At 40.0% G+C, this 26,211-nt stretch overlaps 7 protein-coding genes across 7 annotated transcripts; 4 read left to right on the top strand and 3 right to left on the bottom strand.

Annotated features, from left to right (window-relative positions):
• Nucleotides 1–461: 461 nt before the first annotated feature.
• Nucleotides 462–1,642, bottom strand: LOC104801852. Its single transcript, XM_010525235.1, has one exon. It carries the CDS (start codon nucleotides 1,640–1,642, stop codon nucleotides 641–643), a length of 1,002 nt encoding a protein of 333 aa, XP_010523537.1. The 3' UTR covers nucleotides 462–640.
• A 1,167-nt stretch (nucleotides 1,643–2,809) lies between these two features.
• LOC104801810 (serine/threonine-protein kinase STY46) lies at nucleotides 2,810–6,228 on the top strand. The gene is made up of 11 exons (XM_010525174.1): nucleotides 2,810–3,249; nucleotides 3,370–3,444; nucleotides 3,862–3,978; nucleotides 4,167–4,261; nucleotides 4,605–4,725; nucleotides 4,829–4,908; nucleotides 5,087–5,146; nucleotides 5,295–5,416; nucleotides 5,521–5,606; nucleotides 5,712–5,827; nucleotides 5,927–6,228. The coding sequence occupies exons 1-11, from the start codon at nucleotides 2,929–2,931 to the stop codon at nucleotides 6,051–6,053; spliced, it is 1,320 nt and encodes a 439-aa protein (XP_010523476.1). The 5' UTR covers nucleotides 2,810–2,928; the 3' UTR covers nucleotides 6,054–6,228.
• A 366-nt stretch (nucleotides 6,229–6,594) lies between these two features.
• LOC104801809 (transmembrane emp24 domain-containing protein p24delta7-like) lies at nucleotides 6,595–7,852 on the bottom strand. The gene is made up of 4 exons (XM_010525172.1): nucleotides 7,594–7,852; nucleotides 7,272–7,481; nucleotides 7,019–7,095; nucleotides 6,595–6,908 (listed from the first exon to the last, which is right to left on the bottom strand). The coding sequence occupies exons 1-4, from the start codon at nucleotides 7,798–7,800 to the stop codon at nucleotides 6,764–6,766; spliced, it is 639 nt and encodes a 212-aa protein (XP_010523474.1). The 5' UTR covers nucleotides 7,801–7,852; the 3' UTR covers nucleotides 6,595–6,763.
• Nucleotides 7,853–10,112: 2,260 nt separating this feature from the next.
• LOC104801807 (uncharacterized protein At1g04910) lies at nucleotides 10,113–13,352 on the top strand. Its single transcript, XM_010525170.2, has 8 exons — nucleotides 10,113–10,999; nucleotides 11,165–11,232; nucleotides 11,326–11,414; nucleotides 11,506–11,668; nucleotides 11,863–12,152; nucleotides 12,250–12,454; nucleotides 12,543–12,700; nucleotides 12,841–13,352. The coding sequence occupies exons 1-8, from the start codon at nucleotides 10,741–10,743 to the stop codon at nucleotides 13,109–13,111; spliced, it is 1,503 nt and encodes a 500-aa protein (XP_010523472.1). The 5' UTR covers nucleotides 10,113–10,740; the 3' UTR covers nucleotides 13,112–13,352.
• On the bottom strand, nucleotides 13,298–15,711 carry LOC104801808 (fructose-bisphosphate aldolase-lysine N-methyltransferase, chloroplastic). The gene is made up of 6 exons (XM_010525171.2): nucleotides 15,042–15,711; nucleotides 14,907–14,935; nucleotides 14,579–14,790; nucleotides 14,289–14,411; nucleotides 13,801–14,205; nucleotides 13,298–13,727 (listed from the first exon to the last, which is right to left on the bottom strand). Exons 1-6 carry the CDS (start codon nucleotides 15,512–15,514, stop codon nucleotides 13,512–13,514), a joined length of 1,458 nt encoding a protein of 485 aa, XP_010523473.1. The 5' UTR covers nucleotides 15,515–15,711; the 3' UTR covers nucleotides 13,298–13,511.
• A 595-nt stretch (nucleotides 15,712–16,306) lies between these two features.
• On the top strand, nucleotides 16,307–18,324 carry LOC104801805 (galactoside 2-alpha-L-fucosyltransferase-like). The gene is made up of 2 exons (XM_010525169.1): nucleotides 16,307–16,681; nucleotides 16,759–18,324. The coding sequence occupies exons 1-2, from the start codon at nucleotides 16,516–16,518 to the stop codon at nucleotides 18,186–18,188; spliced, it is 1,596 nt and encodes a 531-aa protein (XP_010523471.1). The 5' UTR covers nucleotides 16,307–16,515; the 3' UTR covers nucleotides 18,189–18,324.
• A 2,951-nt stretch (nucleotides 18,325–21,275) lies between these two features.
• On the top strand, nucleotides 21,276–26,177 carry LOC104801804 (anaphase-promoting complex subunit 2). The gene is made up of 16 exons (XM_010525168.2): nucleotides 21,276–21,647; nucleotides 21,848–21,919; nucleotides 22,029–22,260; nucleotides 22,496–22,785; nucleotides 22,896–22,967; nucleotides 23,068–23,312; nucleotides 23,442–23,858; nucleotides 23,975–24,176; nucleotides 24,354–24,468; nucleotides 24,568–24,653; nucleotides 24,837–24,956; nucleotides 25,103–25,191; nucleotides 25,297–25,378; nucleotides 25,481–25,651; nucleotides 25,743–25,811; nucleotides 25,930–26,177. The coding sequence occupies exons 1-16, from the start codon at nucleotides 21,411–21,413 to the stop codon at nucleotides 26,050–26,052; spliced, it is 2,622 nt and encodes an 873-aa protein (XP_010523470.1). The 5' UTR covers nucleotides 21,276–21,410; the 3' UTR covers nucleotides 26,053–26,177.
• Nucleotides 26,178–26,211: the final 34 nt, after the last annotated feature.

Here is a 26,211-nt window from a genome sequence, read left to right as displayed (position 1 = left end):
TAAAACTCATTACAACAAATAATACATCCTTAATTTCTTATTAAAGATATGTACTTATTCCGAGGGATGTGGGTTTCAGAATTCGGTTAAAAATTTTAACGATTCGATTCGAAAACGGTTTATTCGGTATTCTAAAATCTGTACCAAATTAATACCGTATATTATTCGGTTCGCTTTCGATTTCAGTACGATTCGGTGTCGGTATTTATTAAAAAAAATAGATTTTTAAGAAAATTTTAGTTTTTTGGAAATTTTATAAAGTTCAGTCCGGTTTCGAAAAAATTTGGTTTTATAAAAATCATACTGTTCAAAAATTTTGAACGGTTCGGTATGACCGAACCGAAAAGCCCACCCCTGCTTATTCCCCCTTTAGCCCAAACCTGATCCTACCTTCCAAGGCATACACATGCACCAAACATATGTATACACATATATATATATATATATACTTACATATGCTGTGGTGTAAGAAAATGCTCATTCCACGAGTTCAGAGAGTACAACACGTTCCATGTATAAACTTTTTTTTTTGTACAGAGAAAGGCTAGATTTTTTTTTTCGGACAAGAAGCTTGAAACCCAGAAACAGCAAACAACAAGATCGAAACTCCAAATACATCAGTATCTGTCTTGAAAGATGATCAAACGTTGTAATTTACAGTGACAAAGTGAGGGACTTTACCATCATCAAAGGGCAAGCTCACGTATTCTCTTGCGAACTCCTCCGCGATCTCAAACGCAAGTTCTCCTTGAATCGCCTTGCAGTACATGTACATCACCGTGTTCGCTGCTATGTTGTACAGTGAAAGGAGCGTCAGAAACGCAGACGCGATCGCGGTCTGGATGATGAAGCACGCGTTTCTCCACCGCGTTGTGTCGCTGCCGCCGATTTGTTGTGTAGCAGAGGCCATGGAGCTGCTCCATATCAGAACCGATTCGATGAGGACGAAGAAGAGGATGATAGACAGGGAGACGCCTCTCATCCCCTTGATCAAGCTTTTGCTCCTCTTCAATGGCGTAAACCCCCACTTCGATTCAACCACAACGATTACCCACACTAGGATCCAATTCACATATAGCTTGATCACGATTGCGACGAAGACAATCGCCAAAACGGCGCAGAGAGCGAGGAAATAAGGCGAGGAGAAATTGATTTCAAGGCCGATGAATTGAAATCCCCGAATCAGAACGAATGCCAAAAGCCCTAGAATCGCTAAAATCCAGAACATGATAATTTGGACTGGAATTAGAGTAGCCAGAAGAGGGAAAAACGAAGCGAGACCCGATTTAATGGCGGACAAAAGCTTCACAGGTCGACCGTAGAATCCCTGGAACACACTGTACGTGATCGAACCAATAGCCAAGAGATTGAAGACGGTGGCCACGACGGTGTAAGCTATCGACAGCAAAATCACCGTCTCCGATGTGGCGGCGCGTGGATCGTACTCGCGGCCGCTGCGGAGGAGGGAAACGCTATCGGGAGCGGCGGAATGGTCGGAGAGGAGGCGGATGACGGAGGGGTAAACGGTGGCGGAGAAGCAGAGAGGAAGAAGGAAGAGGACGGAGAGAGCCAGGAAATGGCGGGAATGAGCGTTGATGATACGCTTGGATCCCGAGAGGATCAGCCAGAGACCTAAAAACATGAACCATTACATATATATATATATGACAAACGAGGATTCATTTCATATTATATATGTCGCTTTTTCTAATGTCTATGCTTTTTCAAAGCTTTGATCCCATCTTATAAAGAGAATAACTTTTTCATAAATCAAATTTAGTCCGCCTTCTTCCTCTTTAATACCTCAATTATATGAATCTCTTTATTTCAAGAAAAATATTTTTTTTTCTTCGAAATATGTGATTGTTTAATTGATCGATAAGCTTTTTCTTTCCTGCCCTTGATTTTCAGTAATTGAATTGAAAGTTTAGTACATCCTGTCATTTACAGGGCATAATTACAATAATACCCTCCATCTCTGATTATTTAATTCGTCTCGGCACCAAAAAGGCTCCACATAAAGGTCATCTAACATCTTTTTTTTTCTCAATATATATATATATATATATATATATATATATTTATATATATATATATGGGCAACCTAAAAAAATCACCAACTTGCAAAAATATATACAAATAAACATTCAACTTGAAAAACTGGCATTCAATCTCCGAACTTGTAATTTGTCACTGAATAAAAACTCGAACTTGCAAATTATTGTTCTAATAAACCTTTGACTGGTTTGACCACAATTTCAGACGATCGGAAATCTACGTATTAACGGATTGTGATATCACCTTATACACGTTATCAATTTTAATTTACAAAATGACATCAACAATTCATCAATACATAGATTTCCGATCGTTTGAAATTGTGATCAAACCGGTCAAAGGTTTATTAGAGCAGTAATTTGCAAGTTCGATGTTTTATTCAGTGACAAGTTACAAGTTCGAGAATTGAATGTCAGATTTTCAAGTTAAAAATTTATTTGTATATATTTTTATAAGTTGGAGATTTTTTTAGGGGTTTTACCCAATATATTATGATTTCAGGAATTCAATATAACACCGCTTTTGCGCTGTAAAACCCCATGACGGTGTAAATAGCTTGTGAAACAAGCTACCATCTCCACATAATTTTTTTTTTCATGTAAAAAAAACTATATAAAAAAGTTTAATTAGCTGTGTATATATTTTTTTCATAGCAATTTGTATTCCTTCGCAATGGTAGATTAAATTTACTCTTAATTACTAGAATTTTAAATACATAAATTAAAAAATGTTGTAAAATAATGTTTTGACACCACACGCAGAGACAGCCCTCCCTTTCTCTCTCTCTCCCAAAATTTCAAGGAAGAATATCTAAAACTCCTCCCATCGAGAAATTCGCTGATATTCGATCAATTTCTTCTCCGATTGGGAATGAGCTCCGATTCGCCGGCGGCGGGGGAAGGCTGCGGCGACGCGGAGGCCGCGAGAAAGAACGTGCCGTCTCCGTCGTACGACAAGCAGAAGGAGAAGGCGCGCGTGAGCAGGACGTCGCTGATCCTCTGGCACGCCCACCAGAACGATGCCTCGGCCGTTCGGAAGCTGCTCGAGGAGGATCCATCACTGGTCCACGCCAGGGACTACGATCGCCGCACCCCTCTCCACGTGACGTCGCTCCACGGCTGGATCGATGTCGCCAAGTGCTTGCTCGAGTTTGGCGCTGACGTCAACGCTCAGGATCGCTGGAAGAACACGGTACCCCTGATCCTCTCCGACTGAGTTCTCGAATCGCTCCTGTTATCCGGTTTCGTCTCGAATTACCCTACCAGCCTACCTTAATCTCGATTTTGTGTTTCCTTTTCTGGGTGTTCGAAGCCTTTGGCTGATGCTGAAGGAGCCAAGAAGCAGAAAATGATCGAGCTATTGAAGTCACACGGCGGTTTATCTTACGTGAGCTCGAATTTCTTTCTAGCTTCTCCGACTTAAGATTGCAAATTCCTGAGAAATTAGATTCTCTCTGCTGTCTTTTCTATTACAGCTAATGATGAAGCTCAATGCGTTATTGTTAACTCTCCATCCCCATTCTGGTTTTTTCAATTAGTTCGAATATTATCCGTAGAACGGACGCTAGATTTGAAGACCTCTTTTGTTGTCTTGTGTTGTGTTATTCAAATTGTAAATCTTTGAGAAATTGGATTCCTTTTGGTCCAGAATTGAATATTGAAGTTTCCCTCCATTATTGGTGTCATGATCTTATGTTGAATCCGACTTGTTTGTCAAGTTTTTTCTGTCCTTTTGTTTGTGATGGATCTCGATTTGATTGCCACGGTAGATTTTCTTGCGGTTGCTGAGTGATTCTTGATGCAGGGTCAAAATGGAAGTCACTTTGAACCAAAGCCTGTTCCACCCCCTATTCCAAAGAAATGTGACTGGGAGATTGACCCTTCTGAGCTGGACTTCTCTAATGCCGTGATGATTGGAAAGGTTTTACATTAGTTCTTACTTTAGTATGGATTATATATGGGCTAGAGATTTTCATGCAAATGGCTCTCAAAATAGTTGGTTTTCAATCATTTATGAACTGTTTATCCAACCCCCATATGGATCTGCATAGATTTGGTGGTGTTTTTTCTGCAATAAAGTCTTTGGTTAATGGGTTCTCATTCTGTTAGGGTTCCTTTGGTGAGATTGTAAAAGCCTATTGGAGAGGGACACCAGTAGCCGTGAAACGTATTCTTCCATCTCTTTCAGATGATAGACTGGTGATGTAAGCATATTTACCTTTATTCCTTTTTCTCTTATTCTTACTAGCTTTCCAGGCAAGTGCGTGGATCAATTTAGCTCACTTCCTTTTCAACTTACATATGCTTTCTAGCTTTCTGGATTTGTTCAATAGGAAAACTACTTTTCCCTTGTGAATATGTCGATTAGGAACCAAGATTCACTATTATTAGTGAAAACTTTCCTTGACCACTCGGTTTTTGATGTGGTGAATCAACTTTAATAATTGAAGATTATGGTTCACGTTTACAGTTTTTAGCTGCTCTGGTATCATCCTCTTTTATTTGATTAAAGGTATATGCTTTGATGTCTCGTCTCTGCTGATGCAGTCAGGACTTTAGGCATGAGGTCGATTTGCTAGTTAAGCTTCGCCATCCAAATATAGTGCAATTCTTAGGAGCCGTCACAGAAAGGAAGCCCCTCATGTTAATAATTGAATACTTACGTGGGGTAGGTTCAAAGTTTGAGTTTTCTGCAAAGAATTCTGCCTTTTTTTTTTTAATCTGATTTTGCTATTAGTGCCGTACATTTACTTGATTTTATTCTCCATCAGGGAGATCTTCACCAATACCTCAAGGAAAAAGGTGGCCTTAGTCCATCAACAGCTGTTAACTTTGCATTGGACATAGCGAGGTAATTGAGGCGACATTAGATATATAATCAGGAAACCTAAAATATTTGAATTGTTGTTAGGCTTTACCTAATATAAGTCGGGCCAAGAATGTATTTTTTTCCAGCTATTTGAGAACTTGTTCGAATATGAAGTTTTGTTCTTCAAATTAGCTCCATTACGTTTTTTCTTTTTTTGCAGAGGAATGACCTGCCTGCACAATGAGCCCAATGTAATCATTCACCGAGACCTCAAACCGAGGTAAGTTCAGTTGCATAAGATCCCCCCCTCCTGGAAACATAGATTGGCTTCTGTTTCTCACTTTGATCGTTGCATTGTAATCTGAACTCGTTATACACAAAAATGAAATTCTCAGCATAACACTTACGGATTGCCAACCATTTTTCAGGAACGTTCTTCTGGTTAATTCTAGTGCGGACCACTTGAAAGTTGGAGACTTTGGACTTAGCAAGCTCATCAAAGTTCAAAATTCCCATGATGTGTACAAAATGACCGGGGAAACCGGAAGCTGTAAGCATCTTTCGCTGATAAAATACTCAAACAAAAACCAAAGTTTGACACTCTTGCTTACTTTGATTACCTGTCCTCTTTTCCATGTCGCGGTTAAAAAAAAGACCGGTATATGGCTCCTGAAGTATTCAAGCACAGGAAATACGACAAGAAAGTCGACGTCTTCTCCTTTGCAATGATACTTTATGAGGTAAAAACTTCAACTTTAAAAGGGACCCTGCAACAAAGGAGACTGAAGCTTGAAGATCTTACAATTTCTCCTTCTACGTCTAATTCCATTGCCAAATTTGAGCAGATGCTTGAAGGAGAACCGCCATTAGCGAACCACGAGCCTTATGAAGCGGCCAAACACGTAGCAGATGGACACAGGCCTACGTTCCGATCCAAGGGATTCACTCCCGACCTGAGAGAGTAAGCGAAAATTCCCCGAGATTTACCATTCCCTACCTACCGACTGAGGTCTCTTTGTACTAAACATCCATCCATCCATCCGTTGTGTAAATTTTGAAGGTTGATAGTGAGGTGTTGGGACGCGGATGTGAACGTGAGGCCGTCATTCCTGGAGATACTGAAGAGGCTCGAGAAGATAAAGGAAACTCTACCATCAGATCATCACTGGGGCTTATTCACCTCTTAACACTCTCCCTTCCCACCAAAACCACGTATGGTTTGTCTCTTTGTTTGTTTAATGCCAATCTGAATTATTACTACCCTCATTTTGTTTGCCACTGATACCTTTGTAATGTAATGAAGATTCATAGATGGATGGGTTTATATTTCTCTGAGTTGGTTGTAATATGGGTTTGGACTAAGGGTGGACGTTTCGATATTCGATTCGGGTTGAAAATGATTCGGTTTTACAAAAATAGGTATCAATCACTTATTATATTATATTCGATTCGGTTCTGTTCGATTTCGTTCTTTATTTTTAAAAAATTAGATCCTAAAAATATTTCGGTTTTTTTAGTTTTTTTAAATTTTGATTCGGTTCGATTTCAAAATTTATTTATTTTTTCTAAAATTAATATATTCATAAATTTTGAACAGTTTGGATCCAGAAAAATACAGTATTTTTTAGTTCGGTACGGTTCTTCAGAACCGATCTGAAACACTCAGTCCTAGTTTGGACAACCTCGGTGAGTTCAGGTATTGTTCATGTTTTGTTTTGGCGGAAAGAATGAATAATGGGGGCAGAATTATATTTCACAATTGCAAATCGAAGATAAACGAATTATTACCCACTTCGAATCTCCTTCCCAAATGTCAAAATGTCACGAAAAGAATTGTGTACAAGAGGAGGGCTCATTCCACGGTTTCAGGTAGAGGTTTTTTCACTAATTCCATTGCTTAGATGACCTTCTTCTTCTCGAAGAAAGTCTTCAAGTGCCATAGTTGCAGACCCGCCACAGACAAGCAAACCACCAACGACAAGAAACTCAGCCATGCCATCTTCGCGTTTGTGCCTATGTTCAGCTCCTGCATTTCATATTCCCTGCACCAAAAAAAAAACAGCAGAAGAAGAAGATCCATGTTATCTGTCTCTTCATCTCTTCTTCTAGAGTCACTGACTCAAAGAGAGGATTTTCTGTGTTTTTTTTATACCTGTCGCGAAGGTAGAACATGTCGTCGCGGATGGAAGAAACGGTGTCTAACAACCTCTTGACCTCAAACTCCATTGTCTGGGCAATAACATCAAGATCCCCAAACAGTTACCCACACGATTCCCTGGCCTTATTAGTCACTGATCTTATCTGAAAAGGATCTATCTTTCTAGCCACGACCTCCCGAATTTCAATCAGCTATTGGATTTGGATTAAGGGTAATGATAAATGATCGAGGTTGAGGAGGGACTTACATCGACTTGGCCCTTCTTGGCGACATTGGACCAGTCCTTGGCATGAACACCTGTTCTCCAATCGAAATCGACGGTCATCGTCACCTCCGGCGAGTGATCGACGGCGGAGAAGCACGCCACGTGATCCCCGCCCTCCCCCGCCGAGTACGCGAACTGCCCCGTCTCCACCCCATCCGCCTGGTGGTACGTCGTCTCTTGCGCCGACATCACCTATGCACATACACACACATGCGTATGCATATATTTATACGTACTGACACAAAATCGACGAAATTCGAAATCGAAGTCGGAATTCGATGTGATTGTGGTGTTTTGGGCGTACCTTGACATTGATCTTGTGGGATGGAGGGAGAGGATGACCTTCATTAGGGTTTACGACGCTGTACTTCCCGACGACCATGGCACGGGTCGGAATATCCTCGGCGATGCATTTCATGTCCCCAGATTGCAGGTCGAACCGTAAAGCCCGTGTCGCCGGATATAAAATCATCACGATCAACAGTGCAATCAAGCTCCGACAAGAATCCATGGCGGCGGAGAGAAGATAGAGAGAGAGAGAGCGCTTCTGACAGTATTCAAAGTTTTGGTCATTCTTCGAACAAGGAAGCAAAGATAGTCAACAACGTGATTAGCCACGTGGAACCGTCCCATTCGTGCAGACACGTGGACAAACATTCTGGCCTTTTGACTCACTTACGAAAACATTTGGGCCTAGAAAATAGGCCCAATTGTATTATTGGGTCTAAATTCCAAACAAATTGGGCCCATATATAACGAACCCATATAACATTCTTTCTCCCTTCTTTGACTTCAACCCAACTAGAAACTTCAGAGGCCCATATATAACGAACGGCTGAGATGAAAATATCACCAGAATCAACGGTGATCGTTTAAATATCGGCAAACCTATGAATTTACGTAAATCTAAATTCGAAATATAGAATATGATCGAGAAAATATCCATGCTTCTTCGGGTTTTATTTGTTCTTTAGATAATTACGGCAAGATCCGAATATCTCGAGGTTTTGTTTACACATTTTACCAAATATAGAAAATGGTGTTTACCCAAAAAAAATAATATAGAAAATGGAAACTTTCCACTGAAGGAATGTCTAATAATAGGGCAGGAAGCAAATTGTTGGTACATTGATTGAATTCAGATTTTATTACCTTTTTATTTTTTTAGAAATGTATAAAATATCTTAGATATCTCTTAAAATTAATAATTTTATTTATTGTCATCTTTGGATAGTTTAGGGGTAAAAAAACATCCAAATAATATTTTTATATCGGATTCAAATCTAAAGGTGAGAAATGATATTTATATAATTTTTTGATCTTTTGAAAAATGTAGTTTTTTGAATGTAATTTTTTTTTTGATAAAATTCTTCTATGGATAAACGATGATACATCGAGTGATAGTGCTTAAGCACAATACATTGGGAACACTAAGGAAATAACCTTAATGGAAGCAATCTACTACGTTCAGTAAACCCAAATGAAACAAAACAACAAAAAGATAACTCAGATGTGAGTAAACCATAGTTGCAAGCAAGAGCTTGCGAGTTCTGGATCTTGCGTTCGGATGGAGGCGATGCGTCTTCGGAAGCACGAGTCGATCTCCTTTTTTATGGAAGAAGCATCGGTGAAGAGTTGACGATGCAGTCGGTGATTTCTTTCTTTCCATAGAGTGTAGGCTGTTGTCTGCCATGACATGAGCACCGCCCAATGGTGGTGCTTGCCTAGGCGATGAGTAGAGAGATGGCCAAGCACTTCTGACCATGAGAAACCTGGCAAGGTGATCCCCAATCTATTCATAGTCCACCCGAGGATGATCTTTGAGAAAGAACAAGTAAAGAACAAATGCTCATTCGATTCAGGCTGTACGTTACACAGAAGACAAGAGGGGTCGACCATAAGGCCCCAACTGATGAGACGATCCGTTGTGGGACATCTGTTCAAAGTAATTAGCCAAGAGATAAAAGCATGCTTAGGCACATTTGATTTGTACCAAATAGTTTTGGACCAGGCGCAATGGTTGGTCGGAGTAGAAAAGGTCTTCCAGACTTCTTTGAAAAATGTAGTTGAATAAAAAATACGATGAAGTTTCGAATTATTAAAAAAAATTACTAATTTTATATTATAAAATTTGATTTTAATATCACGCAGAAATTTTGTTGAATGTTCTAAATTTGAATGATATCAAGATCTATATGAGCATTTTAATTCTTAATATCCAAATATTTGGGTTATAGATTTTGAATAATCCACCATCCGAGACTATGGGAACAGTTATTAGGTATTAGGAACAAGTTCAATGATGTTCATTTCATGCTCTCCTTTTTTTTTTCCTGGAAAAAACTCCATTTTCTCCTACCATGAATACACACACCTATATCATGATTTCATCCCATCAACCCACACACTACTAATTATTTTATTTCTCTCTTTTTTAAAAAAAAAAAAAATATTGAAATTACAACCTCATTAACATTGTTAGTGCATGATTAGGGGGAAAAAACAAAAGTAAAGTATCTGGGAATGTGGTAGAAGATGGTGGGTTTGTAGAGAAAATCAAAAGGTGATAATTGTCATTTTCCTTTTTTTTTCCAAAAAAAAAACATATTATTACAAAATATATTCTTTGATTACATCATAGATGTTGTCCTCTTCTGTTCTGTGACTGTGTATTCCCTCTCTTCCAGATAAAATAGTGTAGACTAAATCACATGAAACCTCTTAATAAGTAAATAAATAAACGAATCATTCCGTTTGCTCTGAGTTTTCCTCAAATATGGCAAAAGAGAGAGACAGAGATCGAATATTTGATTCGTAATGTTATAAATTGAATTCATTGTCATGTCATCCGAATTTTTTGATTCGATATGTAATTAATGATGCTTTAATAGCTGGAGAGGGAGAGGGAGGTGCTCTGATCAATTTGTCTGGATTTCAAGTTTCGGAAAAAGTTCAAAACTTTTAGAAATTTTAGATTCTGGAAGATACCCTCTTAGCGACAAGCTGAAACATTCGTTGGAGTTGGAAAAAAGGGGGAGAGATTTCTCGGGAAAGTTTCGTTTTTTTTTTTCTCGGGAAAAAGAAAGGAGGGCCGGTTATAGCAGGCTTTGACGGTTGTCTTTGTTGGCCATTTGTCTTGTAATTTAATTTCCTTCTGTTCTCACCGCTTCTCCCTCGTGATCCCTCGCTCCTCGTTTCTCTTCCCTTTCTCTCTGGTTAATTTTCTTCGAAGCTTCGCCCTATATTTCAGATTTACTGGATCAGTTTCGAAGATTCTAACCTTTGAACGATCCAACGAAGCTGTTTTCGGATCCTCCGATTCGCTTTTGTCGGCAATTTCTTTGTGCATTTGAAGAAATCCAACGGGAATCGATACACGCAGGACCGCGATTTCTAGGTTTCGTTTTGTTTTTGTCTCCCATGAAGAGGCGATGAGGTTCGCCGGAGAGAAATGGAGATTAGATCGGAGAGTAGTAATCACTCGCGGAGCGACAAGGGTACGGCTTCGGCTCCGACAATACCCAAGCCTCGCTTGCAAGTTTGGTTCGTGAGGGTCTGCTTTAGCATTTTGGTATGGACTTGCTTGGTTCAGCTCTTCGCGGCCGGCGAGCTCTGGCATTCTCGGATCTTCACCGGTCTTAGCAATCAGATTTCCAGATTTTCCCGCCCAATCGAGCCGGTCCGATCGCCGCCTCCTCTCCCTCCTGCAAGTAATTTTCTTTTATGGGTTCCCTGATTGATTCGTTGGTGCATTAGGGTTTAGGTTTGTTTTCTATTGACAACGATTTGGAGGTTTTGTTCGCTTATGAGATTGCTTGGCAAATGGGTATCCTTCTGGTGCTCGATGGGTTCGGCGAAAATGTTGTTTTTTGCAGGAAATTATACAAGCAACGGTTTTCTTCGAGTATCCTGTAATGGTGGATTGAATCAAATGCGAGCTGCGGTTCGTCAATCGTTGTGTTGTTCTATCACTCTTTTGCCCGGTTTAGGGTTTCTGAATTTTGACACCTTTGGCTGAGATGTCTGTTCCTTTCAGATTTGTGACATGGTGGCAGTTGCGCGATTATTGAACTTAACTCTTGTTGTTCCAGAGCTAGATAAGGCATCTTTCTGGGCTGATCCAAGGTGTGTTTATGTTTCTAGGAGATCTTATCTTGATTTACACGATGTTTTAGCTCATGTAGCAATCTCAAGCATCCTAGATTTTGTTCTGCAGTGATTTCGAGGATATTTTCGATGTGAGACATTTCATTGATTCGTTAAGAGATGAAGTTCGGATGGTTAGGAGGCTGCCGAAGCGGTATGGCAGGAAATTTGGATACCGACCATTTGAAATGCCGCCTGTGAGCTGGTCTGATGACAAATATTACTTGCAGCAGGTTTGTGTGAAACCTTTCTTACCCAGAACCGTGTTATTTGGCTGCTCTTCTGATATACCGACTGCTAGTTATGTGTTATGACAACAAACAGCAAGCATTTTCATTTGCTACGGTTCATTGAGTATAAACGTATCTGTTCTTTTTGAATTCTTTGTGTGTTTCTTGTTGTTGACAAGTAAAAGTTTCTTGTTCAGGTCCTACCCCTTTTCAGCAAACATAAAGTTGTGCACTTCAACAGGACGGATGCCCGGTTGGCGAACAATGGTCTTCCCCTTGAGCTCCAGAGGCTCAGGTGCCGGGTGAACTTCCAGGGACTGAAATTCACACCGCGGATTGAGGCATTGGGATCTAAGCTGGTCAGCGTTCTCCAACAAAGGGGACCATTTGTAGCTTTGCATCTGAGATACGAGATGGACATGTTGGCTTTCTCGGGCTGCACTCATGGCTGCACTGAGGAAGAGGCTGAAGAACTAAAAAAAATGAGGTTTTTCCTTTTTCTTTTTCTCTTGCAAAAGATCTTAATGTTCTCTTTAGTATTTTCTGTTTTGAAATTCATGGCTTGATTTCTGTGTTCTTTCTAGGTATGCATATCCATGGTGGAGAGAAAAAGAGATAGTTTCAGAGGAGAGGAGAGCGCAAGGGCTGTGTCCTTTGACTCCAGAGGAAGCAGCTTTGGCTCTCAAAGCATTGGGTTTCCAAAAGGATATCCAAATCTACATTGCAGCTGGCGAAATTTACGGGAGTGAGAGGAGATTGGCCGTTCTAAGGGAAGCATTTCCGAGAATTGTAAAGTCTTATCACCTCCTATTTTCTCTCACTAAGCTAAAATCAGCAGATTGGTCTGATGAATCTGGTGATCGTCTGTGGGTTTCAGGTGAAAAAGGAAATGCTTTTAGGGCCAGCAGAGTTGCAACAGTTTCAGAACCATTCATCCCAAATGGCCGCCCTGGATTTCATTGTATCGGTGGCTAGTAATACGTTTATTCCAACGTACTATGGGAACATGGCAAAACTCGTGGAAGGTCATCGAAGGTTGGTAATTCCAACAAGTCAATCAGAACTGTTCTTACTATAAACCCCGAAATGATTTGTAGAGATTAAATGATAGAGAAAACATACTAAACTCTTGGTGGAATTCTTGACATGTATGTATGTATGTATATATATTGTAGATATCTCGGCTTCAAGAAGACGATCCTCCTTGACCGCAAGAGGCTCGTGGGGCTTATAGATTTGCATCAGAACAAGACTCTCTCATGGGATCAGTTTGCAGAAGCTGTAAGGGAAGCCCACGAGGGACGGATGGGAGAACCAACACATCGGAGAGTAATATCCGACAAACCCAAGGAGGAAGACTACTTCTATGCCAACCCTCAAGAATGCCTCTGTGAAGGCACAACTTGCCATGATTTGTTTGGAAGTCAGGCCAATTCCAGTTTGTGACAGTGAAAATCCAGTTTTCTGCATACTAATCGGAGCGTTGCTTCCATAAGAGGAGGCTATATAGCGGTATTGCCAAAACACTAGAGAGGGATCTTCTCTCTGAGTTTTTTTTTTCTTTCTTTGTTCATAAATTTCTTCAGTTTTCCTTGGTCTTGATTATCATTTCCTACATAAGTTAAATAGATGTAACCCAAGAAAGAGGCTGTCTTTCAACAATGGCCTAAGTAACAGATTGTAACAGGTATCAGCTATTTTCCTGTCAAGCTTGATACATCTCTCTACTAGTTCCTATGGGTTTCGGGCTAAGAAAACTGGTGAAGATTTTTCCTTTGTTGCCTTGAATTTGCCTCTGCAGAAAAAAAAAAGGCTCACACCATCTCTGGAAAGTGATCTTAAGCTCTCACTTGGTTTCCCAGAAGATGATTTCGCCTTGCTCTCCAACCAAGCCAAGATCTTTGAGCCTTCTTTCCTGGTAGTACTCCAACACATCAAGTTCAAGCTCTCTCTCTTTGAAGATGTCGTCAATCTGCTGAAGCACCCTCTTCTCACCAGCTCTTATCTTGATGGCTATTTCCATCCTCGGGCTAAGCTTTCCTTCTTCCAGCAACTTCTCGTCCTGTCAAAGACCGGTAAAGCAATCAGTGGTAAGTTGCTGCAAAGGCCTTACATTTGGGAGCTATGATACATACCTCTTCAATGGAGGTACCATAGCCCGAAAGAGCCAGTTTGCAGGCATCTCTGACCACCCGGCATATAAGTTCCTCGTTGGCACGGCTTACAGGCAAATCAAGATGGCCCCAGATGGCGTTTCTGAAGATAGATTCTAATAGGAAGGCATCTGCACCTCCAAGGGCCACAAGCCGTAGGTACTGAAGCATACCAGCAGGGAGAGTCTGGCCCTCTACTATGTCAAAGTAGGCAGTCTCGGCCACCCCATTGGTCTCAGCTATGTCCAACTTATCTCCGAAAAAGGGGTCTGATTCAGGTATTTCCAGAGTTAATGTGTATGAATTGCGGTTAGGGTTTGGTTCCACAAAGCCATAGTCTAGAGCAAGTTCTGCATTGCTTTTGTTCAGATCATACTGAATGAACACCTGTGGAAAATCACCAGAGAGCCTAAGAAAGATGCTCTTCCGTGTGAAAGGTATGAGTAAGTTTGTAGTGTTTGAAGCTTTACCTGCTCACCTGCTTTAACAGAAACTGGGGCTCTCAATGAAAACAAGAGATCCCTTGAGAACAGACCAGCTCCTTTGATCTCATATGCATAATCTTCCGAGGTTATTGCCACACTATGGTTTACCTGTTCAAAAACCAAACCCCATTGTGAGTATTCCACTCTGAACCAAGCAAGCATTGTGGATATCAACAGAAGAGTCTCTGTTGAATCTTGAACTAAGACATGAAACTCATCAGGGTTTCTTTTTTCTTACAAAAGCCAAGGTCTGAAAGTTGTGATTAGGGGCTTACCAGATCTGCGAGAGGGATCAAGACAAGATTTTGGCCACGGAGACGAGAGAAAGCTCTTGATCTGAGAATCCCGAATGCCCAGATGAAGTCATTTAGTGCTATGCGGGATGGGAAGAGATGCTGGTTAGGAAGTAATATCTCCTCTTCCAGTTTCGTGAATTCGTTTTCAAGGTAATCTTTCACGCCCAATGTGGTGCTCAGCAACTGAGTCCCTGATCCAAAACCGACAACAATCATGGGACCATTCTCCATCTGAGAAACATGGTTCTTCTTACAGAGACGGTCTCTATGGATCAACAGAGCAGAGGGAAAAGGGTAAAACACAAACCTTGGAGCTCAGCTAGCTCCTCCTCTGACCTGTACTGGAGACATCCATGGCGAGAAGACAAAATTAATTGACAGAGAAATAAAAAAATTTCAGACCCTGTGGAAAACAACAATCATCATAACAAGGCAAACCCACCAGAAGACAGCAGAATCAGTGGATTCAGGAAGAACATCCATGTAACCCCGCCATGGAGAATCTTCACGAAGCTTCTCTCTGATCAAGAACAGAGCCACTGAAACCCACGGTTTCAGTCCGCCGCATACGGGTCCAATCTCGGAGGCTGCAACGGTGTCTGGGTTTATCCAGAACCGATTTGGGATCTCCAAAACGACCTCGTTTCGTCCGATGTCGCGCCCAGCTACAAGGCCCAGACCCTCAGGGACCATGCCGGGTTCCACCGCCGTTTTCCCCGAGATGACGCCTTGGTCTCCGAGCCATTTCCAAAATGTCCGTACATTTTCCGGCAACTCTGGGTTTGGAGCTGCGGCGACGACGGTGAACTTCGTGCGTGGTTTTCTGGGGCGGGAAAAAATAACGGAGGAGGGTGGGGACTGTCGCATCGACGGCAAGCGGAGGAGCGCCATGGCGGCGGATGCGGCGGTGGCCATGGTGGTTTTCCGGTTGGCGGGAATTATCAGCCAGATAGATAAAGAGTCTTCGATCCGGCACCTGTGGTCTGTATCACAAACACAAGCCAGAAGACAAAAATCCAAATTTAATTTTTTTTTAAAATAAAACTGGAAAAATATATGGGCCTAGATGAGGCGAAGCAAAGCCTGAAATAGGCCCAAACCCAGAATAATGGGCCCTTTAAGGATCCGATATTCAGGAGTTGTCCAAAGATCGGTTACTCATATCAATAACAAAAATCAATTTTTTATCAATAAAATCAAAATCAAATTCGGACCAAAATAGAATGAAATCAATTTATTATAAAAATCGAACGATAAGTCATTGACAGCCAATACAGAAGGCAGAAAAAGAAAGATGCAGCAATTAGTGGAAAGGCGCCATCTTTATTTTGGCATAATCAACAAATTGAGTCGGATAAACCCTAGAACAAACGTTCATGGGGCGTTAAGAAAGTTGTGAACTTTAATCACTCTGAGCCATAAACAGAGTAGAAAAATGCAGCAACCAGATGAAGTTCCCTAAAGGGTACCATTATTTTTTCTCCATCAACTTCCTAATCATGAGAGAGAGAGAGAGAGAGAGAGAGAGAGAGAGAGAGAGAGAGGTCGGAGTTGGTTGACGGCCGGAAAATGACAGCCTCTAAGGAATCTCGATCATTGAGAATAATTGCCATTATTCTCAGCTTTGTTTATACCCATGACAACAGGCATGTTCTTGGGTAGGTCAGTGAACTGGGGGCAAGTGTGTGTGTATATGAGTTTCTGGTCAATTGTTAAAAAATATATATATATAATGAGACAAAGTAGGAGCCACGTCGGAGTTCGTGGATGGTCAGAAAGCGACAATCTCTCTCGCTCTCTCTAAACAGAAACAACTCTAGAAACAGAGTTAAAGTCAGAAGATCAGATTCTCCGGCAACTTGTGCACCGTTGACCGGCCAAAACTTCCGGCGAAGTTTCTCAGATCACACTGTACAATGAATCTCTGGAGATCCTTTGCCCCCTGTCTGATCATTTTCTCGACAATTCTACTTGCATTCTCTATGATCTTCCACGGCCAGCCTTGTGATCTTCATCGGTTTATTGGTACCACCACCGCTAGAATCCACACCGGCCGAGTTTCCCCTAACGCAACCGCATCCGGTAGGCATTTTTCTCTCGAGACGTTAAAGCTTGAATTCACCAACCCTGCTCTGATGATTTCTCTTTCGGGTTTTCAGGTTCAAAAGATTCCGATACATTGCTTGGAGGGCTTCTTGCTGCAGGTTTCGATCAAGGTTCTTGCCACAGTAGGTACCAGTCTATGCTGTATCGGAAACCTTCGCCTTACAAGCCTTCTCAGTATCTCGTCTCTAAACTTAGAAACTACGAAATGCTTCACAAGAAATGCGGCCCGGCTACTGAAGCTTACAGAAGAACTCTTGAGCAACTTAATCAAGAACATGTTAATGTCAGTGGCTATGGCGAATGCAAATATGCTGTGTGGGTACCGCTTGCTGGGCTCGGAAACAGGATACTCTCTCTAGCTTCTGTCTTTCTCTACGCTCTCTTGACAGATAGAGTCTTGCTCGTTGAACGAGGCCCCGATTTGGATGACCTGTTCTGTGAACCGTTTCCAGGAACATCGTGGTTACTGCCTTTAGATTTTCCGATGAGGGGTGAATTTCACATGCTTAACCAGCAATCCTCAAATAGTTATGGCAACATGCCGAAGAATCAAACCAGTAATTCCTCAACCGAAGGAGTTCCATCCCAAATGTACCTTCATCTTGTTCATGATTATGGGGATCGTGATAAGATGTTCTTCTGTGAAGGAGACGAAGCTCTCATACAGAGAATCCCTTGGTTGGTAATCAAGTCAGACCAATACTTCATCCCGTCACTCTGGATGATCCCCGGTTTCCAGCATGAACTAACCAAGCTATTCCCGCAGAAAGACACCGTCTTCCACCACTTGGGTCGGTATCTTTTCCACCCGACAGACCAAGTGTGGGGCTTAGTCACGAGGTTTTACCAAACTCACTTATCCACGGCGGAGGAGAGAGTCGGGATTCAAGTCAGAACCTTTGATGGCAAAGGCCCTTTTCAGTATGTGATGGATCAGATCGTAGCCTGCATCCGCAGAGAAGAACTGCTACCTGAAGTGGATACAGAAGGCTCCATGGCAAATATACCGAAAAGAAAAGCCGTTCTGGTCACATCTATGAGTCCATGGTACGCCAAGAACCTAAAGGGTATGTTTCAGGAGCATCAGAGACGGGAAGGGGACGACGTAATAGGAGTTTACCAGCCGAGCCATGAAGAATACCAGCAGACGGGGAAGAAGCTACACGACCAAAAGGCTCTAGCCGAGATGTACCTACTAAGTCTGAGTGATAAACTCGTGACGAGTGGCTGGTCCACGTTCGGGTATGTAGCTCACGGCCTGGCGGGACTAAAGCCATGGATACTGTACAAGCCTAAAAACAAGACGACCCCTGACCCGCCATGTGGTCGTGCCATGTCCATGGAGCCTTGTTTCCATTTCCCTCCATTCTACGACTGTAAATCCAAGAGGGGAGCAGACACGGGAAAGATCATACCTTATGTGAGGCATTGTGAAGATTGGAGCATAGGGCTTAGGCTATTCGATGGTATTGGTGAGTCATAAGCTCCTTCTTTATCTCCCCCAGATGATTTTCCTTCACAAGGGGAGAGAGATATATGTATATGAACATTCAACATAGAACCCCAGAATGTATCTGTTCATCATTTCTGGAAAAGAGAGAAAAAAAACTGAAACTTTGAAATAAGGACCTAATTTCATGGCAAGAATCTCCCGTCGAACTCATCAGCAAGAAGCCTTCCCGACTCCCGGAAGTTCATCGTCTGGTTTTGTCGGAAGCCGTTTTACCTGAGGCGTAGAGGAGGAGAATTTAGGGGGCTGTGGATCTGACAATTTGGTTAATAATGGAATTATAAAAATCATATAATATAATCTCACGGAATCAAAAATTTATATCCCGTTAAACTTACCGAATTTATAAAATGGTTAAAAAAAATTAGGGGTGTAAAATGGGCGGAACGGGCCGGGTTCGGGCGGGTTCAATTCGGGTCTACAATTTTTCGGATCGGGTCGGTTCATCTATTTATTTTTCGAGTCTAGAATCGATGGCGCGGAACCCTACTCTATAGGGCTTCGGACGAGTTCAGGCCGGGCTTCAGGCTTTTCATTAAATAAAATATTTTTTTTTATAATAATAATAATAATAATAATAATAATAATAATAATAATAATAATAATAATAATAATAATAATAATAATAATAATAATAATAATAATAATAATAATAATAATAATAATAATAATAATAATAATAATAATAATAATAATAATAATAATAATAATAATAATAATAATAATAATAATAATAATAATAATAATAATGTGAAACATTCAACAAAAATATTTAAAAAACCGATAACAACAAAGCCATTTAATTCACAAATAAAAATAAAATTGAAAAAAATATATAAATTGTTCAATTCTCCAACATCACATCCTGCAATTACAAACTTTTAAACGTGATAAAAAAATAACAAACATAATATAAAAAGAAATTCTATGCTGTAATTAATTTGAAACCTATAGAAAAAAAAATCAATATATTTATATACAAACAAAGGTTTAAAAATATATATATTTGAAAATTTCTACCCTTTCAAAAATATAAACTTATATATATATGATGTAATATGGTTAAGAAATTCAAAACTCCCATCACTTTAAAAAGTTTAATTAGAACCAAGATATAAAAGTTTATCATTTGGTTCAAATATATATATATATATATATATTTAGACACATATATTTATAAGTATAGAAAGGTAAAACTTTGGTTTAGAAAAGAGGGTTAGAAAAAAAAAGGGCCTCAAGCCCGGCCCGAAATCCGACTGGTCCGGTTCGATCGGTCTGCAGCTCATTTGGTCCGAGGCCCGAAAGTCCGAAGTTTAATGAGCCTACATTTTCTAGACTAGGGGTGTCAAAAAGCCTGAGACCCGATACCCGGCTCGAATCCGTCCGTAAAATTTACGGGCTCAAACTTTACAAATCAAGACCCGTTCGTTTTTCGGGTCGAGCCAGTCCGGCCCGGAAAATTACGGGCCAAAAGCGGGTTCAGGCCGGGCCAGCCCGACCCGGTCCGTAAATCCGATTAAAATATAAATTATAAATATAAATATATATGTATATAGGTAAATATATGTATACATATATATATTCGCACATATTTAATCATATATATATATATATATATACATTTATTCAATCTTTTGAATATATGTATATATATTTATAATGTATATAATTGTATAAAAAATATACAAATATTATATAATATAGAAAGCTCTAAAAAACTAAAAACTTATTTAATACTAAATAATTTAGGATATAATATTTTCATAAATGATATAATCCAAATTATAATACTATTAGTTTCAAATAATTATATATTCCAAATGAAAAAAGCCCGGCCCGAAATCCGACTGGTCCGGTTCGATCGGTCTGCAGCTCATTTGGTCCGAGGCCCGAAAGTCCGAAGTTTAATGAGCCTACATTTTCTAGACTAGGGGTGTCAAAAAGCCTGAGACCCGATACCCGGCTCGAATCCGTCCGTAAAATTTACGGGCTCAAACTTTACAAATCAAGACCCGTTCGTTTTTCGGGTCGAGCCAGTCCGGCCCGGAAAATTACGGGCCAAAAGCGGGTTCAGGCCGGGCCAGCCCGACCCGGTCCGTAAATCCGATTAAAATATAAATTATAAATATAAATATATATGTATATAGGTAAATATATGTATACATATATATATTCGCACATATTTAATCATATATATATATATATATATACATTTATTCAATCTTTTGAATATATGTATATATATTTATAATGTATATAATTGTATAAAAAATATACAAATATTATATAATATAGAAAGCTCTAAAAAACTAAAAACTTATTTAATACTAAATAATTTAGGATATAATATTTTCATAAATGATATAATCCAAATTATAATACTATTAGTTTCAAATAATTATATATTCCAAATGAAAAATATAATAATTTATCATTTTTAAAAATTTATTACCATATAAAATTAAAAAAAAATTAATTTTAATTTATATTAGATCAAAATATATAATTTCGTAATCTATTTTTTTATCTTTTTATTATCACAAAATGTATTAAAATTTTTTGTATTTTAATTATTTTAATTTGTTTATATTTTTTTAAAAAAATTTCAAGCCTGAAACCCGGCCCGAACCTGAAAAAAACTTATAGGGTCGGGCTCCGGGCCGAAGATTTTAGGCCGTTGGTTTTTCGGACCGGTCCGGCCCGGCCCGTAAATATTCGGGTTTGTGTCGGGCTCGGGCCGGGCCGGCCCGACCCGATCATTTTGACACCCCTATTCTAGACCCATGTCCTTATAATTTTCGGACGGGCTCGGACCGGGTTTTGGATTCTGGACTTAACTGACATCCCTAAAAAAAATTGACAAATTTATTCCCAACGAATGATTATAAATTTATAATTTCATAAAATTGAAATAAAAAAACCCAGATACAATCTAACCGAATTTGAACCGAAATGCGAGATATCCCTAATTTCAGTAGAAGTCAAACCGAACGTGCTAATCACGTGGTGCTTGAGGAATGAGGACTTAAACGACGACGTTTTTCGGTTTCCGGTTCATGGTGTTCGACCATACTGGCGGCAAAATCCAAACGCCGGAGGATTTTGCAGTACAACCGATTAGGGTTTTTTGAATTTCCAGCGAAAAGGAGCTCTTTTTGGTTTCGAATGCGAACTCGGCTCGGCTGAAGAGTGAAAATGGAGGACTTGGTTTCATCTGAGTGTGATTTAGGGATTTTAGAATCTCTGTCGGACGATGCTATCCAAGAAATCACGGAAAGCTTCGACGGTTTCTGCGCCGCCGTGCAGTCACTCATTTCTGGCGCTGGCGATGGAAACACGTCTGTTGGGTCGGAGCTCGAGTCTCACGTGCACCGACTCTGTAAGCACGGGCTCGATTCTCTTGTTCGTGACCACTTCCTTAGATCACTAGAGGTAGAATTTCTTCTTTTCGTATCGGACCCTGAAATTGTTGAAATTTTCTTTTTCTTTCTCATATTTTCAGTTAAATTTTGAATCTTTTAGCTGCCCATTTGCTCGGGCTGTTCGACAGCGTAGTTTAGTGTGCAGCAGTTGTGATAGTTGGAGTGTGTACTCTCTTTTTGTCTAAAATGGGAATCATCTACTCGTTTCAGATAGCTTTCGAGAAGGAAAGTGTATCTAAATTTTGGCGTCATTTAGATGCATACGAGAAGAAGAAACCTCTTGTAAGCAAAATTCATTGATGATCTGTTTTCATTTCTAGTTCATACTTGGGTTTGATGTAGTCTTCTTGTTTCATGACTGGAGGTGGGATGCTGAAAATTTTATGTGCAGATCTATGGTGATGAGATTCAGGAAGTGTTATGCAAGGCTTTGGATGAGTTATCTATGGAGAAGCAGTATCAGGAGAAGTGCTTGTCCATGGTGGTCGATGCTCTGCAGTCATTCAAGGATCAGTCGTCCAAGATGAGACAGAAGGCAAATGCAGAAAAAGTTAATCTTTTTTCCATGTTCCAATTGATGGTGTCTTCAGTTCTTATGGCTAGTCTTCCTCAGCATTTTCCTGGTACACCCCATCTTAGATGGCTCGCACTTTTTGGGTTTCCATTGTGGTACTCTTATGATATGGAACTGTTAAAAGTTGGATCAGACAACCTTAAGCCAGTGTCCTGTTCTCATGCTATGCTCATTTCATTTTATCTTTCTGAATTGCTTGCTGAAGAGACTGATTTATATCCCTGACTTGTTTTAACCATATGTTTAATTACTACTCTTCTTCTCTGTCTTTAAAATGCTCTTAGAAATACTCCACTGGTATTTTAAGGAAAAGCTGGAGGAGCTAAGTGCAATCATGGATGTAGAGGGTATGGAGGAAATCGAAGAACAAGAGAGTGATTGCATGGATTTGGATGAAAAGTTGAGATGTAAAAATGGAGAGATGGATATTGATCAGTGTGATCCCCAAGGAAAATACTCTGGACATGACAAGTTGGTGAAGAACATCGGGAAGGTGGTCCGTGACCTTAGAAGTGTTGGATTTACATCTATGGCTGAAAATGCTTATGCTTCTTCTATCTTTTTGCTTCTCAAGGTATCTTCTGATATGTCCAGAGATCATAAAGATTTAAACTTTCAAATATATCCCCACAAGTTATACGGCATTGGTATATATTCAGCTTATCTCATGATTTTACACTTCAGGCCAAAGTTCATGATCTTGCCGGGGACGATTACAGGACTTCTGTTTTGGAGTCAATAAAAGAATGGATACAGGTGGTTTATACTCATTAGTTTCTCTTCTTTTTTTTTTTTGCACCGTTAGCTTAGTATTGTGTTAACTTGTAGATTCTTGATGCCTGATCTTTTCTTGCAGGCAGTGCCTCTGCAATTCCTCAGTGCACTTCTTTCTTATCTTGGAGACTCTCTTAGTTACAGTACCCAATCTTCTAACATCAAGGCTCCATTGGCTTCATGTCCATCTCCTTGCTTTTCTGGAGTGGAGACTCCTTCAGAAGGACTTGTCAGGTGGAAACTACGGCTGGAATATTTTGCTTATGAGACGCTTCAAGATTTAAGGATAGCAAAACTCTTTGAAATCATTGTTGACTATCCCGAGAGGTATATGTATACTATATATATTATTGTATTTTGTTACCCACAAGTCTTTCGCTCAAAATCGATTATTTTTTTCTCTGTTCTTTTATCTTGCATCTTTGATAGCATGTGACTCTGTTTATTATCCTGCAGTTCTCCTGCTATTGAAGACTTAAAACAGTGTCTTGAATATACAGGACAACATTCTAAGTTAGTGGAATCATTTATTTCTTCACTAAAATACCGTCTGCTTACTGCTGGTGCCTCGACCAATGATATATTGCACCAGTATGTCTCGACTATTAAAGCACTCCGGACAATAGACCCAGCTGGTGTATTTCTGGAAGCAGTGGGTGAGCCAATCAGAGACTATTTACGTGGCCGGAAAGACACGATTAAATGTATCGTTACTATGCTCACGGATGGAAGCGGGGGAAACCCGAGTGGGTCAGGAAACCCGGGGGATAGCCTTCTTGAAGAATTAATGAGGGATGAAGAAAATCAAGAGAATGGTAACTTTGACGATGATTTTCACACCGATGATAAACAAGCTTGGATCAACTCCTCTCGGTATTCTCACTGTTCTATAATCTTTACTCTTGAAATCTATTAACTCGGGTTTTCTTGATAGATACTTGTGTTACAACTCCATCTGCTTTCCACTTGTTTTTTTTTTGTGTCCTTAGTTGGGAACCAGACCCAGTTGAGGCTGATCCTTTAAAAGGCAGCCTGAGTCAAAGGAAGGTGGACATACTTGGAATGCTTGTCGGTATAATTGGATCAAAGGAGCAACTAGTAAATGAATACCGAGTTATGCTAGCAGAAAAGCTTCTGAATAAGACTGATTATGACATCGACACTGAGATACGTACTGTAGAACTCCTCAAGGCAAGTTCTTTGTTTTCTTCCGACAAAACGAGAATTAAAAAAAAAATCTTATCAGAACCATTTACTTTCATCATCTGGGTCGAACGAAATTCTTAACTTTTTTCATCTTTTAATGCCTGCACATGTTATTACATCTGGAACGGTTCTGATTTGTTATAGTTGTTTCTGCCTCACTAGATACATTTTGGAGAAGCAAGTATGCAAAGATGTGAGATTATGTTGAATGACCTGATTGACTCTAAAAGAGTGAACACTAACATTAAAGCCACCATTGCCAAAGCCTCTCCAGCAGGTTTGAATTTCCGATTTTATTTTATAATGCACTTCCCGGTAGCTTTTACTAGTTGTGTCTTGCATCTGTGTAAATACCCTCTCGTCGGCTCTTTCTTAGGTGGTGATGAGTCTGGAGGGAATGAGCTATCTCTTGATATTCTTAATTCAACAATAATCTCTACAAACTTCTGGCCGCCAATTCAGGTAGTCAAACTTTTTTTCTCCTCTATTAATTTTTCTTTTTCATCTTGCTACCAATCACATATTCTTCCCTTTTTCTTTTGATTGTCATCGGGTGTGATACTCACACATACACATATAGTACCGTTATATATACATATATATATGTGTTGTGTGGTTTTCGCTGAATTTGAATGAACTTTCAAGGATGAGCCACTGGAGCTGCCGAGCCCGATAGACCAGCTGCTATCGGATTATTCCAACAGATATCATGAAATCAAGACCCCTCGTAAACTACTTTGGAAGAAAAATCTTGGCACTGTCAAGGTAGACACTTTCAACTCATTTCAGTCTCATATTATATCTGGTTAAATACCCTCTGGTTTTTCAAGTCTGGTAAGCCATGGAAAGTGATTAAAATTCATCTATAGCATGATTGAGCTTCTTTGACATGGTGGGAAATGCCATTTCAGTTGGAGTTGGAATTTGAGGATAGAGCCATGCAGTTTACAGTTTCCCCCATACACGCAGCAATTATTATGCAATTCCAAGATAGGAAAAGGTAAAAAAAAATCCAGAGGGACGGGTTTTGATATTTTACTATATGGTTTTTTTATCCAATTGTTGGTGAAAACATGATGATCTTCATGCTTTATACTTGCTTCAGTTGGACCTCGAAAGATCTTGCCTCAGCGGTCGGGGTACCGATGGACACATTGACCCGGAGAATAAACTTTTGGATAAGCAAGGTATAACTGTAATTCCTAACCATTTGTCTACACTATATGTCAAATATATTTGGGTATATCGGTGATCAAAATAACAGGATGATGATGTTTTACTTGTGTTAGGGAGTGGTGATGGAATCTCAAGGAACAGAGTCGAATGGAAACGTGTTCACACTTGTGGAAGCCATAACTGATGCTGGGAAGAATGATGAGGAGCTTGCAGGCGATGAAGACGGTGAACGATCTGTCGCCTCTGTGGAGGACCAACTTCGTAAGGAGATGACGATATACGAGGTATTTAAGATGAGAAAAAAAAAGGGAGAAGCTTTCGCATCTGTATTGTTTGGATCCAGGTGTAAGCTTAACCCTCTTTTGTCGAATGCAGAAATTCATAATGGGGATGCTGACGAATTTCGGAAGCATGGCGTTAGAACGAATGCATAACACACTTAAGGTTACTCCAAATTTTCCCGATTAACCTCCGCTCTCGTTTTGTGTGGTCGGGGCTTTTGAGAATTGGACATTGAGTCGTTGATATGATGATGATGATGATGATGATGATGTGTTTACAGATGTTCTGTGTAGCTGATCCTTCGTATGACAAGTCGCTGCAACAGCTTCAGAGCTTCCTGTCTGGTTTGGTTGCTGAAGAGAAACTCGAGTTCAGAGACGGAATGTATTTTCTCAAGAAATAAAACTCTAATGTAATAAACCCTCTGTTCCTCACCATTTCCTCACACTAACAGTTGTATCACTATGCAAAAGGGTGGCAAAATATTCAATCTTTTTTGGTGAAATCGATAGACGATATCGTGGCTTTTGTGTTGGCCTGATACAGTCCAAAACCATATATA

This window comes from Tarenaya hassleriana, unplaced genomic scaffold (assembly GCF_000463585.1).
Source record: "Tarenaya hassleriana unplaced genomic scaffold, ASM46358v1 Cleome75, whole genome shotgun sequence".
In the NCBI taxonomy this organism is placed as follows: domain Eukaryota; kingdom Viridiplantae; phylum Streptophyta; class Magnoliopsida; order Brassicales; family Cleomaceae; genus Tarenaya; species Tarenaya hassleriana.
This window is presented reverse-complemented; position numbering and strand designations above follow the sequence as displayed.